General features: G+C 42.4%; 1 protein-coding gene across 2 annotated transcripts; it reads left to right on the forward strand.

Annotated features, from left to right (window-relative positions):
• The first annotated feature begins 2,925 nt into the window (after nt 1-2,925).
• C1S (complement C1s) lies at nt 2,926-12,580 on the forward strand. Of its 2 annotated transcripts, none has more exons than XM_038576657.1 (12): nt 2,926-3,097; nt 4,176-4,323; nt 4,595-4,802; nt 4,918-5,095; nt 5,971-6,096; nt 6,542-6,741; nt 6,946-7,099; nt 7,540-7,655; nt 8,061-8,139; nt 8,620-8,748; nt 9,956-10,030; nt 11,359-12,580. In XM_038576657.1, exons 2-12 carry the CDS (start codon nt 4,301-4,303, stop codon nt 12,156-12,158), a joined length of 2,088 nt encoding a protein of 695 aa, XP_038432585.1. In that variant the 5' UTR covers nt 2,926-3,097; nt 4,176-4,300; the 3' UTR covers nt 12,159-12,580. The 2 variants fall into 2 exon arrangements, with proteins under 2 accessions (XP_038432585.1, XP_038432586.1); XM_038576658.1 differs by having other exon boundaries at nt 4,225-4,323.
• Nucleotides 12,581-14,236: the final 1,656 nt, after the last annotated feature.

Raw genomic sequence — 14,236 nt, forward strand, 5'->3', positions numbered from 1 at the left:
TCTTGGTTTGAGCAAGGACTATTTATAGCACCCTTAATGGCTCACTTCTCTGAGGACTGATCATTTTCTGTGATTACAATGTAGTTGGCTCCCCGCCCCCGGCCCAAAAAAAAAAAAAAAAAAAGAAATTCCGTAACATCCAGGGCCAGGTGATCTGGTTTGTTCCTTTACCTCTGGTTTTGTCTGCCTCAGCATTCTCCACATTTGGGATTTCTGTGAGCCTGGTCATGTAGCCCCCTGGAAGAGCCTACTCTGAGGAGTCAGGGGACTCCTGTCCTTCTCTGCCTAGACCTTAACACTCTCCATATTCACTGACAATGAGCTGTGTCTGAGGGAGGTGTTATTGTCCTCATTTTACACATGACAAAGCTGGGACTCAGAGAGATTAAGTAACTTTAAGGTCACACTCCTAAAAGCAGCTAGTAAATGGCCTGAATTCATTAGGTCAATCATTTCTCAGGTACTCAGTGAGCATGTTGTATTAGCCATTGTTCTAAGTTGCAAGCATCAGAAACCAACTCTGGCAGATTAGTGCAGAAGAGGAATTTATTAAAGGGATCCTGGATTGACTGCTCACAAAAGTGCAGGGAGAGCTGGAGTACCAAGTGTGGAAGCTTCACAGCAGGAACAATGGTCAGAATATGGCTGCCTCTGCTGACACTGTCTTTGCTAGGCCTTAGACACTTCAGCTTGTGGTGCTCATCCACTGGGGCTTGACACTGGAAGCTACTTGCAAGCCCTGCTTCCCCCCTTATCCTTTTTTTTTTTTTTTTTTTTAGATTTATTTATTTACTTGAGAGAGAGAGAAGAGAGAGAGAGAGAATGTCAGTGGGGCAGAGGGAGAGAGAATCCTGAAGCACTCTCTGCTGAGAGAGAGCCAGTCAAGGGGCTTAATCCCAGGACCCTGAGATCATGACCTCAGCTGAAACCAAGAGATGGCTGCCCAACTGGCCAAACCACCCAGGCACCCCCGCCTGCTCTTTCATCTTACTGCAGCCACCACTGTCCCCAGAGGTGCTCCATGGTCTCTGCTTCTTGGTATGAGAACCTCTGGAAGATGCCTCTGATGAGTGGAGTGTGAGTACATGGGTCTGGTCCAGAGCTGCTGGAGAGGGGAGCAACATACTTCCTGTACTTGCATCTTCTCTCTTAGGAGGTGGGCTCTATTCCCAAGACTCATATGATGAGGAACTCCCCAGATGTGGTAAAGACATTCAAACACTGGAGAGCCAAAGGAACAAAAAATAGTCATATGAAAATCTACTATATGAAATGGCAGTGCTAGACATGGTAGAGAATTAAAAAGATAAATTGGCCCAGAATCTACCTTCAGAGACCTTATGGACTCATAATTCTCTTCTTTTTTTAATGTTCATATTTATTTGGCATCATAGTTTGCAAAGCTCTTTCACTTTCATTGTTTCATTAGATCCTTCTGACAGCCATGGAAGGCAGGCAGAACTGATGTTATCTCTCTTTTATACTTAAAGAAGCTAAGAAGTTAGGTAATGAGCCAGTCCTCTGACTCCAGACTCAGTGCTGAATGAGTCAACCAACAATTGATTCCAAGGCATGTGGTTTCCCTGACATTTTAAAAAAAGCTTCTATTTACTTATTTGAGAAACAGAGAGAGCACAAGTGGGGGGGGGTGTCAGAGGGAGAGGGAGAAACAGACTCCCTGCTGAGCAGGGAGCTTGACTTGGAGGGCTGGATCCAGGACCCCAGAATCATGACCTGAGCAGAAGGCTGACTCCTACCCCATTGAGCCACCTAGATGCCCTTCCTCCGACATTTTAACACTCCTGAAATCAGGAGGCATCTTATGATCAACGGTATATCATAGTTTAATTGATAGCTTTTTATTCCTAGTGGTATGTAAAATAAGGGAACATCTTCAATTGATAAAGTGTAGATTCATTAGAACATAGTCACTAGATAGGGGTAAGAAGTAATAAGAGACATAAAGGTGAGCTGAGAGATCAGGGAAGACTTTGTGGAGGAATAGATTATATAGCCCACCATCCCTTGGTCCCTTATCTACAACTCTGAATTCCAAAAGGCTTTTTTTTTTTGCCTACAAGTTTGGCACCAAAAGTCATTTGTCAGCAAAATCTGAACTGAACAGATGTGAAGTAATTTATAGCTATAAGGAATACATAAATATAATATGTAATTATAGCCAAATTATACTTTTAGTTATTCTACTTACCATGAAGATCAATATGTGTAGCTGCATAAATATTAATGTTTGATAATGGAGTATTATTCCAGGCCCTCAAAGGGAAGGGGAGGAGGTGGTATTACCTAATATTGGGTCCATGTACTGCACTGTCTTTTTAAAATCTATAAAATTCTGAATTTTGGAAACCATTTAGACCAAAGGGTTATGGATAAAGGACTCTGGATTGTATCTGAACTGGGGTTTGATTAGGTGGATACAATTTAGATATTTGGAGATGCAGAGGGGATTTTTAGGAAGAGTAAGAGCATCATCCCACACCAGCTTGGGTCTCGGTCTAAGTCATTATCCAACCATTAAATTTGCTTTAAGAGCAGAGAGTGACCTGCATTTTTGATCAGTACTTTCCTTTAAGTTGCGATTCATACACAGTTGGAGGGTTGGACTTTCTGGGTTTGGTTTTCTCCCTCAGAGTATTAATTCCCTCCTTTTCCCAAAAATCACCTGACTTCTGAGAAAACTCTAACACACCCTTTGGCTGGAAAAGAACATTAGGCAATCAATGGAATTCCCCACTCCTTTCTCCCCTCCGGAACCCCGGATGGAGGGACCTTGAGCATGAAAGAAGTATGCAGTTCTTGTTTCAAAAGCAGAGGGAGCTCCAAGATCAAGGCTGAGTTATCCTTTCCCTTTTCATGGTCTCCCAGCCCCCTCTTTGTTTAGATCAGGGAATTTCAGACATGCACACTGGGATAGAAAATCATAAGAACAGAACCAGGACAGGGAGGCCGGCGGAGGTTCCTGCAGAGGGAGCGTCCTGGCCCCGTGCTGCTCTCCCTGGGAGCCGGCAGGGTTGCCCAGCATGCCCACTGGCACGAGAGAGGGGACTGACCCACTTGTTTCCATCAGCTTCTGAAGGTAAAAACCTTAAACATTGAGGAGCAGAGCTTTGATGGAAGAAAAAAGAAAGGCAGAAAACTTCACATGGGAAGGTTTTGGGCAAAGATGGAGGGCTGGAAGGAGCAAAATAATAGAAGGCAGAATGTAGGCAACCTCTTTCTCTTACATTGCCTCCCCCTTCCCTCACTGTCATCATTTTCAGGGTTAGAAACATTTTTGGCAAGACTCTTTGAAGAACTGTGGAAAGATATCTCATCTTTTTAGTAAAGAAAAAAACCTCAAACCCTAGAAAATTAACCTAGGAAATTGAGGGAATACCTTTCCTTTCCTTTTGTGTCTCTTGTCATTCAGCTGCCCTTTGTCTCATTCCCCACTCCACCCTGTCTCAGACCACTTCTCCCAAGGTCACTGCCTTCTAGTAAAAGAAGCTCATCCCTCCATCGGTGGTCATTGGGAGCATCAACAGAAATACATGCAGTAAGAAGCATAGTAAGAGAGCGGGTGTGAAGTGATAAAGGGGATCTTCAGGGATCCCTGGGTGGCGCAGTGGTTTGGCGCCTGCCTTTGGCCCAGGGTGCGATCCTGGAGACCGGGGATCGAATCCCACATCGGGCTCCTGGTGCATGGAGCCTGCTTCTCCCTCTGCCTGAGTCTCTGCCTCTCTCTCTCTCTGTGTGACTATCATAAATTAAAAAAAAAAAAAAAAAGATAAAGGGGATCTTTGTCTAAAAAGGAGGGAGAAATGTCCTAGATGGAGAGTCATGATGGGGAAAGACTCCTGAAAACCTGAGTGGAAATGGGGATATTGTTTTGTGAGGGCAGGAGAGAGACTGATAGATACAAAAGGTGCACAGGTCACGGGTGGGGGTGAGGAAGGAGGAGGAAGAAATTGGGAGAAAGCACTCATTTTTTTTTGGAGAAAAACTGGGAGAAGACCCAGAGAAGCAATGGGAGAAGGAGAAGATCTAGTTTTAGTCTAGAAAATGAATTGAAGTAGAACCAGGGAGGGTGTGAGAGGACAGGCATCATGTGGTGATCAGTGTATGGTTTTGTTTAACCTGTGTGTTATTGTTATGAATGTGACATTGAACCCCAGGTGACCCCCACCACCAAAGCAGGTACCTGTGTTTGTTTGACAAATACAGCCATCCCTGCCACCCCTTTGCTCCAAAGTCCAAAGGTGCAGAGGGCCAGGAACTAGAGGCCTGCTGTTGACCAGGGATGAACAAATTGCCAGAGATGTGGTAAGTGATCATGAGTCTACAGAAATATACATGGACTCTATTCCCTTTATCTTCTCAAGAGAACAGCTCAGATCTGAAGCCCAGGGTTCGGTTTGACCTGGGCCTTTTTGCTTTTTATTTCAACTTAAGATTCTTCTGCATGAGCTGTTGCCCTCCTCCCTTCTACTTGTTTCCCTCCCTTTCCCCTCCCTTCTACCCATGACAAATGTTAGGGCACTGCACTAGTCTGCCAGTACCTGGGTCATCCACCTCTCCATGTCTTTTTTTTCAGGTGCATTGTCCTGTTTTCCCTTTTGGCATCAGTTTATGCTGAGCCTACTATGTATGGAGAGATCCTGTCCCCTAACTACCCTCAGGCATACCCCAACGAGATAGAGAAATCTTGGAATATAGAAGTTCCTGAAGGGTATGGGATCCATCTCTACTTCACTCACCTGGACATAGAGCTGTCAGAGAACTGTGCATATGACTCAGTGCAGGTATATTTTAAAAGATAGGGCTGGGAGGGGTGGTGTCTTATTCTCTCTCTCCCCTTCTCTGACCTCCATTCCAAAATACCACTCTTTCTTAGCTTTCTTTTGACTCTTCTCTTAGATAATGTCAGGAGACTTTGAAGAAGGGAAACTCTGTGGACAGAAGACCAGCAAGAATCCCAACTCCCCAATTGTGGAAGAGTTCCAAATCCCACACAATAGACTCCAGGTGATCTTTAAGTCAGACTTCTCCAATGAAGAACGTTTCACTGGGTTTGCTGCATACTATGTCGCTGTAGGTAAGGCTCACCCTTCTCCATGTACGTTATTGATCCAGCTAAAAGATTAGAAGCAGGACAAACACTGAGAGATTCCATGAATAAGGATTCTGTTTATAATTATAACTCTTATGAAGTGTTGACCAGACTTGGATCTGTCCATGGATTGCCTTTGTGAAATTCAAACATATGATTATATCTCAGTGGAGATGATGATAATGGTAAAAATAAGCAATAAATAGTAATTTATTGAGAACCACTATAAATTTGGCACTGTATTAGTAACTTTACCTATATTTACTTAATCTTCATTACAATTCTTCAAAGTAGGTATAGTGATCTCCACTTAAAGATTACTTAAGGAAAGTGAGCACTAGGGAAATTAAGCAACTTGCCAAGAATCACATCGGGAATGCATGATATTCAAACCCACCTAATGGCAAACAAACCTTCAAATTCTGTGTGCTTCTATACCTAACTCTAGATTAAAGTGAAATTAGAGCATCTCATAAAGCCAAAACTATTGTTTAGATTTGGCAGAAATGCCCAAATCCTCTAAAGTGGCAAGTGTACTTATTACTCTTCCCCTCAGAAGATATTTCATCCTGTATATCTTATAGAGTGTTGTCTCTGGAGCTGAAATGCTCTGTTAGAAAGGCCAAGGGTCTCTCTGTAAGGGAGCATTGAGAGCTCCTTTTAGCTGTGCAATAGCGGGCACAAGTCTAGAATCATATTGTAGGAGAGTGATATATAGAATAATACCATCCTGAAATGTGATTCATTCATGTTAGCAACAGGCCTTTCCTACTTTTTCTTACCCTCGTAGTTTTGGGTTTAAACTCATTCTTCCTTCTGGATCTTTGTTCCTGACCCCAATCTTTCTCTACTTTTTCTAGATATAAATGAGTGCACAGACTTTGCAGATGTCCCCTGTAGTCACTTCTGTAACAACTTCATTGGTGGTTACTTCTGCTCCTGCCCCCCCGAATACTTCCTCCATGAAGATATGAAGAATTGTGGAGGTGAGCTTGCCATCAAGTGGGGTGCATGTTCCTTGGGATTTTGAATGGCTTGAAGCTTCAATTAGAACTTTGTTGACCCTTCCACTTTTGACTAGCCTCAGCCTTGCTTTGGCATGTATCCTTAGTTATTACCTATAAGCCCTCTGAAGCTCCACAAGAGTGGAGGAAGACAAGCCTACAGGGTCAAGTAAATAATTGGAGAGGTGAGATAGATGCTTGTGAAGAGTCTGTCTGGGACTGTTCATAACCATAAGGGGCTCTGTCATAAGCAATGTGATGGAAACCCAATAAGCATTGGGTATCTCTACCGATTTGTATTGGGTGTGTAATTGTGGCATGGGGACTCTAGCCAGGGATGGTCAATTCATGAGAAGAGTCATAGAATGAGGCAGGAACTCCTTTACTTGACCCTGTATTTGATTTCTTTTCTCTTTTTCTCTCTTAGTCAATTGCAGTGGGGATGTATTCACTACGCTGACTGGGGAGATTACAAGTCCCAATTATCCCAATCCATACCCAGAGAACTCAAGGTGCGACTATCAGATCCAGTTGGAAGATGGATACCAAGTGGTGGTGACTGTGCGGAGAGAAGATTTTGATGTGGAATCAGCTGATTCAAATGGCCACTGCCCTGACAGTTTAGTTGTGCGTGATGAATGATTAGTTTTCCTTCCAACTGACACAGAGAGCTTTCTCCTCAAAGACAAATTATCTTTCTTTCTGTCCTCTCTTTTCTTCCCTTCTTATTTTATGTATCTTTTATTACCTGCTTTACTTTTATTCCCTCCATTTTACCCCTTTATTTTAGTTCTTTCTCTCTTCTGATTTTATCATTTCATTTCTTTTTAGTTTGTTGCAGGAGACAAGCAATTTGGTCCTTACTGTGGTAAGGGATTCCCTGGGCCACTAAATATTGAAACCAAGAGTAGCGCTCTTAATATCATCTTCCAAACTGACCAAACAGGGCAAAAAAAGGGCTGGAAACTTCGTTACCGTGGAGATCGTGAGTAACCTAGAAGTTGCTATTTATTGCTACCGAAGTCCCGGGACAATGTAAAATCCAAACAGGTAGATTGTTATATGTATAGTTATCCTGAGATACTTCACTTCTTCAGCAATATCTAAACCTGTCAGTGGTTGACAGTATGACTGAACTTCTAGGAATCCTCCAACTGGGCTTGCAGGCACAGACAATTTGGGGTGGTTAGTTAGCATGTACAACTTCGGGGTGGTTAGTTAGTATATACTAACATGACTGGGAGGCTGGAACTAGCTCAATGACTCTTTCTGGAGTATGTAATGTCATATTATTTTAACATCTCCATTGGAATGTTAGGCGTCAGGATTAAGGACTACTGAATGATTTCAGAAAGTGTGAAGATGATGTAAATTGAACAGAGATTCTCCAACTATTTGGTAATTTTGTTTTCTGTCCTTTCTAAGCAATCCCTTGTTCCAAAGAAGTCACTGCCAATTCTGTTTGGGAGCCTGAGAAAGCAATATATGTATTCAAAGATGTAGTAAAGATAACCTGTCTGGAAGGGTTTGAAGTTGTGCAGGTAAGGTACTGTTACGATCTCCTCCCTAATCCCTACATCAGGGTGAGCATACTGGAATTGTCGAATGGTGTACTGAATGTCCTTGTTTGAGCAAGATATAACACCTTTTCCATAGATAGAACACCTCAGGATCTTTTGTCCTTCTTTGTGAGTCATGGAATTTCTTGGCCAGATTGACATTCTTATCCTGCCTTTAGTCTTCTTGGGGAAGAGGACCTGATATGCTAGGGCAAAGTTGTCTTTAGCCTCAACTCCTGGGTGCTTTGGGTCATTCTACTAACATACCCCCAAGCTTCTTGTGGTCAGGACTCCTTGTTGAACCAAGGCCAGAGATAAATTTCATTTTTGATTTTCATTTCCCATATCTCTCCTTACAAATTAATGGTGATGTGTATTATTCTCCAGGGAAGTGTTGGCTCATCATCTTTCTATTCTACTTGTCAAAGTAATGGAAAGTGGAGTAATTCCAAACTGAAATGTCAACGTATGTATTTCTTTAAAATGAGACTCTTTTTTTATTTCAATGGGAGTTAAAAGATCAGTTCATCAAAATTCAAATTCATGCTTTCTTCTTAGGCTTGTGAGAGAGTGGGTTGGATATTTTGAAGGGAAGCCATACATGAGGTGCTAGCCCAGATCTGGTCCCAGACAGGCCAGACAAACAGGTTTCTTTCAAAGAAAGGGGCTGTGTGATTGGTAGAGTTAGTAGGACCATAGAGTCCATTCCTGACTTCTGCAGGGGCCTCCACCAACCACTGAGAAGCAAGTTCCTCCATGTAGCTTTTGGGGGGCTATCTGCATTGGGAGGACTCAGTGGTCTGGGAAGATTCATCTCAGGTTTGGGATGTGCTTATGGATGTGGGGTGGGAAAGAGTGAGGAATATGGCTGGAAGGATGAAACTGGCCCAATGACTCTAGAAGAAGTGGATATCCTGACCATCACTCTCTTGCCTTCTTCTTGTAGCTGTGGACTGTGGCTCTCCTGAACCCATTCAGAATGGTAAAGCTGAAGATCCAGAACATACTTTATTTGGTTCTGTCATTCATTACACTTGTGAGGAGCCATATTACTACTTGGAAGATGAAGAAAGCGGTAGGTTTCTTTGACTAGAGAAAAAAGGAGAAAGAGTAAGAGTGCTAGAGAGTGAATCGAACCATCTTTCTGGGTTGGAAGAGAGTTTGGAGGCAAATGAAGGAGATGGGATGGACTTTGTTTATCCTCTTGGCTTAATCTAAAGATAAAAATTTCCTATAGGGATATAGGATCATCCTTGGGAATTATAGAGGTCGCTGAGTTTAGCTTCACAGCTATGGCAAGAATTCCCCCTACAATATCCATTTTCATGTGATTATCCAGCTTTTGACCAGTTATTTAGTGTAGAACCTCAGGAGTAATGCTTCCATTGTTAAGTTACCATACTATATGACTGGCTTTCTCGATGGAAAGGCCTTGGTAGTACTAGGCAAAGGACTGTATAAGGCATGATATGTACCACTTCATTGCTTTTAATTTATTATTTTTTAAAAGATTAATTAAATTGTATTTTAAAAAAGATTTTATTAATTTATTTTATTTTAAAAAAGATTTCATTCATTCATTCATTCATTCATTCGAGAAACAGAGGGAGAGGCAGAGACATAAGCAGAGGGATAGGCAGGCTCTCTGCAGGAGCCCCATGAGGGATTCGATTCTGCACCTTGGGATCACACCGTGAGTCGAAGGCAGATGCTCAACCTCAAACCTCTGTGCTGAGCACAGATCCCAATGTAGGGCTTGATCCTATGACCCAAGCTGAAATCAAAAGTCAGATGCTCAATCGACTGAGCCATCCAGGCACTCCTAATTTATTTATTTTAGACAGAGAGAGAGAGAGAGAGCGTGAGTAGGAGGGGCAAAGGGGGAGGGAGAGAGAATGTCAAACTGAGTCCAAAGCCCATTGCAGGGCTCAATTTCATGACCCTGAGGTGACCTGTGCTGAAACCAAGAGTTGGACACTTAACTGATTGTGACACCCAGGGGTGCCCCACTTTTAATTTAACTTAATTTAATTAATTTTCCCACTTGAAGTCTTTTTCTAATCTTTGCCATAACCCTCTTCGTCTTTGGAGAATATTCCTTCCCCTTGGGAGGATAGAGGCTAGAGGGATTGTGGATAGGGGGATCTCAAGATTCTTTTCTAGTTGATTTGATTTGACCCACTTCCTCAAATCCCAGAGGAGCTGAGGCTCTGAATGAAAGGGGAAATGGAAGAGCGGAGGTGTGGTGGTGAGTGTGTCCTATGTCCCTTGTGCTATTCCAGGAGAGTATCACTGCGCTGGCAACGGGAGCTGGGTGAACAAATTGCTGGGCACGGAGCTGCCAAAATGTGTTCCAGGTAATCAGGGCTCAGTCTTGGGGAGACACCATATATACAGGAGCTGGCATGTGGGGCCACTCTCTGAAAGTAGGTGCAGTCCTTTTGGGAAAGGACTTAACTATCTGGGCGTAGCAGAGTCTATCTCAGTGAGATGGAAACACTGGGCTGTGAGCCTGCAAGGGTTTGGGGGGGAATTCCTTCACTGCAGTGAGTTAGGCCAACTGACAGGAAATATAAGATCAGCCAGTGACAGTTGGTATCAGATTCAGGGCCAGTTAGATTGGTAATGTAGCTGTAGTAAGGGGATGTAGAAGTGATAAAAAACAGGACCTGAAAATTGAGAGTGAGGAATCCACACACTGACACAAGACCAGTTGAATAGCTCAGTTATTATGTAAAAGTCTATATGGCAATAAGATATACAGCAATACAAGAAAGGAGGAGTTGCAGACAGATCAGAATTTGATAGAGGCAGGCTTTCAACATAATAATAATAATGATCCTGGTAGTAACAACAGTGTTATTGAGAGCTAAGGACTGAGCTAATTGCATTTATTATCTCATTCCAGTCACTGCAGCAACCCTTTGAGGTATTATCAGTCCCATTTCACAGATAAGTGACCTGAGTACAAGGTCACAGAATTAGTAAGAGGCAGGAGTAGACTTTGAACTCAGGTCTTTCTGAGTCCAAGCCTTTTATGCTCACCTCAGAGTCTATTCAGGCTGACTACTGAGAGATTTAGGTAAGCCAGCTTCATCTGGAATAAAATTTAATATTAGTTGTATTCAGTAATGGCAAAGTGATCAAACCTGGAATCAGTGGGGAATGAGATGAAAGATTAAAGAAGAGAACCCTCCCTTTGTTCTACTTCCATGGATTGCTAGGAGGGACTCAGCTGCAATTAGGACTTCAGTAAAGAAGGTGATAAACACTCAATCTGGGCATCAGGAGAGGTGAAATGCTTTCCTCCTCCACCATCTGTATGAGGAAAGAGTTTCCCAGCACTGGTTCCAGTTGGACTCCTGTCCCCATGGGCTGAACCTAGGATGAAGTGCACCTCTACAGGGGCTGTTCATATTGTGAGGCACTAGCTCATTTGGACTCAGCAAGTCATACACTGCTTCAGTTTAACCAGTTTCTCCCATAAGCCTGCCTGTGGCTTTGGAAAAGTGAGATGTTTGGTGATTGCATTCAGGATGAGTCAGGTACTGAGATGGTTGACCAAATATAGGGTTGGCTATACTATCCTAGAGAATTCTGAAGCCTGGCAAGTTTTTGAGTGGTTGGAGGATTTGCAGGAGGCTAACAATTTCTTTCTCTCCACCTTGTTCTTGTTCCTTCCCAGTCTGTGGTGTTCCCAGTAAGCCCTTTATGGGAAAGCAGAGGATATTTGGAGGATCCCTTGCAGAGATTCAAAATTTCCCCTGGCAAGTCTTCTTTTCGAACCCACGGGCTGGTGGGGCTCTCATCGATGAGTACTGGGTGCTGACAGCTGCCCATGTTGTGGAGAGAAACCGCGAACCAGTAATGTATGTTGGGTCCACCTCAGTGGTTACTTCAGAACTGACAAAAGCCCAGATGCTCACTGCTGAGCGTGTGATTATTCATCCGGATTGGGAATTCCTGGATGACCCAGAAACACGGAAGAATTTCAACAATGACATTGCACTTGTGCAGCTGAAAGAGCCAGTGAAAATGGGACCCAATGTCTCCCCTATCTGCCTGCCAGGTACCTCCTCAGAATATGACCCCCCAATGGGAGCCCTGGGACTGATCTCAGGCTGGGGCCGAACAAAGGCAAGAGATCATGTGATCATGCTCAGAGGGGCAAGCTTACCCATTGTTCCCTTAGAAAAGTGCCGGGAGGTGAAAGGAAAAAATGTCAAAGTGGATATAAATACCTATGTTTTCACTAATAATATGATCTGTGCTGGAGGAGAGAAGGGTGTTGATAGCTGTGAAGGGGACAGTGGTGGAGCCTTTGCTCTACGGGTTCCCAATGAAGAGACCCTCAAATTCTATGTAGCTGGTCTGGTGTCCTGGGGCCCCCAGTGTGGAACCTATGGAATCTATACACGAGTGAAGAATTACATTGACTGGATAAGACAGACAATGCAGGAACATAGTACCCCCAGTATGGACTAATCCATACACCAGACCACCAGTCTCTCTCCAAGGGCTATGACCAATCCGTTGCTTTCCTCTCAATATTCACATTATTTCACCATGACTGAGAGAATACTTGGGAGTGTGATTTAAATAGAACTTGATCATTGGGATACTTAGCTGGAAGTAGCATTTGATCATGACATCGTATTGGTCATTTGGTGTGATCTGAATCTGTGGGGTCCTCTCTCCTAAATACCAACTATGGATCACAACATGAGAAGGGTTGTCCTAGGGAGTTCTCTTTCCTGATGATTGCCTGGTGTTTCAGTTCTGACTCTGAAATTTATTGTTGGGCATACCTTTGATTTTTTGTTTCCCCTTTATCTGTTCGAAGTTTCATTTGCTTTATCATACTCAGTGTCTACTATCCACTGTAATAAATCATGTTTATAACCCAATTCTGGCTGACTTGTCTTATTCCACATTAAGACCTGAGTCCCAGAGAAAGGTGATGAAAGGCTGTTGTGTCATGGAGATTCAGGCATTTATTTATTTATTTATTAAAAATTTTTTTTTTATTGGAGTTCAATTTGCCAACATATAGCATAACACCCAGTGCTCATCCCAACAAGTGCCCCCCTCAGTGCCCATCACCCAGTCACCCCAACCCCCCGCCCACCTCCCCTTCCACTACCCCTTGTTCATTTCCCAGAGTTAGGTGACTCTCATGTTTAGTCACCCTCACTGATTCAGGCATTTAGCAGCTCGTATTGAATAGTCGTGAAAACAGGGAATTCAGATTTACTCCTCTTTTCTAATTGAGATTTACTGAATATTGTTCATCAGCATGAATATTATCAACACAAGGTATCATATTCTGCTTTTGAAACTTATGAAACAAACCTGAACCTCATTCAGATGTCCACATACACTAGTTAGAATTGGCTGTTAAAGATCTTTAAGTATAAAAAAAAAAAAAAAGATCTTTAAGTATAAAATTTTGAGGTATAAATTGTTTCAATGTCTCCTAAAAATTAATTTTCTTTTAATACTTATCTGTATAATATATGGGTTTTTTTGTATAATACAATATTACAACTTCATAAAAAGAAGAAAAAAGAAATTGATCATTCTCTCATGTGCTTTCCTGGTAGTTTTGATCAGTTGGTTAGCCAGGCAACAATGTCTTCTCTGCAGGATGTTACAGCTGAAGATTCTGGTGAAGGTGGACCCAAAGTCTCTCCTTTCTAATTTTTTTTCTGAGGGAATGGAAATTAAAAAAAAAAAAAAACCAACTTCTTCCTTACCACAAAATTATTAGTAATGAAGAGTGATCACACAACTGAGACTAAGTATTTTTAAAAATGTGGACAAGAGGCCTATTTAGGGGGCAGTTGCCCTAACAGGGTGTCTTATGAAAGCCATGGAGTAAGAGGAAGTTAGGAGTTCAGGAAGACTCTGGTCTGTTGGATGGGACATGAGGCTTTCATGAGAGCAGTTTTTTTTTTTGCCAGAAGCTAAAAGGTCTGTATTTGGGGCCCATCAGGAAAGGACTTTGATTTTTTTGTTGGTCTACCAACAGGGCTAAATTCAACAGCTGGCCTTAGACTAGAGGTTAGCCCTGTTGGTGAAGGAGAAGTAAACAGAACAGAACTTTAATGCAAAAATCTGAAGAATCCAAGGAGAATTTTAATAAGGAAACTTGGAAGGATTGTGTCAAGTAAACCAAGCAGCATAAAGCCATTTGCATTATTCTTTACCTGTGTACCTCATAACTACCTTTGTTTACCTGCCTGTTATGCAATGGGATTAACACTATAACCTGGACTACAATGTTTTGGATGGGAGAAGGGTGATTCCTCTAGAGAAATTGGAATTGGAAAAAAAGAATTGTAAAAATATTAAGAAACTTCCTGTGATGTAGAAATTGTCCTTTAAAAAAAAAAGTAATTGAGATAATACTAAAAAATAACCTGGAATCTGACAAGTAACAGTTAAAGGAAATCCATCTATGCCAGGATCTTTAGTCTTTGGGTTGTTCCTTTGCAGATGACCTGGGGTATTAGGACAAAATTCCCTCACTGTTACTGCCTTATGCAGTAGGATGGTTATGG

Source organism: Canis lupus, chromosome 27 (genome assembly GCF_011100685.1).
Source record: "Canis lupus familiaris isolate Mischka breed German Shepherd chromosome 27, alternate assembly UU_Cfam_GSD_1.0, whole genome shotgun sequence".
NCBI lineage: Eukaryota > Metazoa > Chordata > Mammalia > Carnivora > Canidae > Canis > Canis lupus.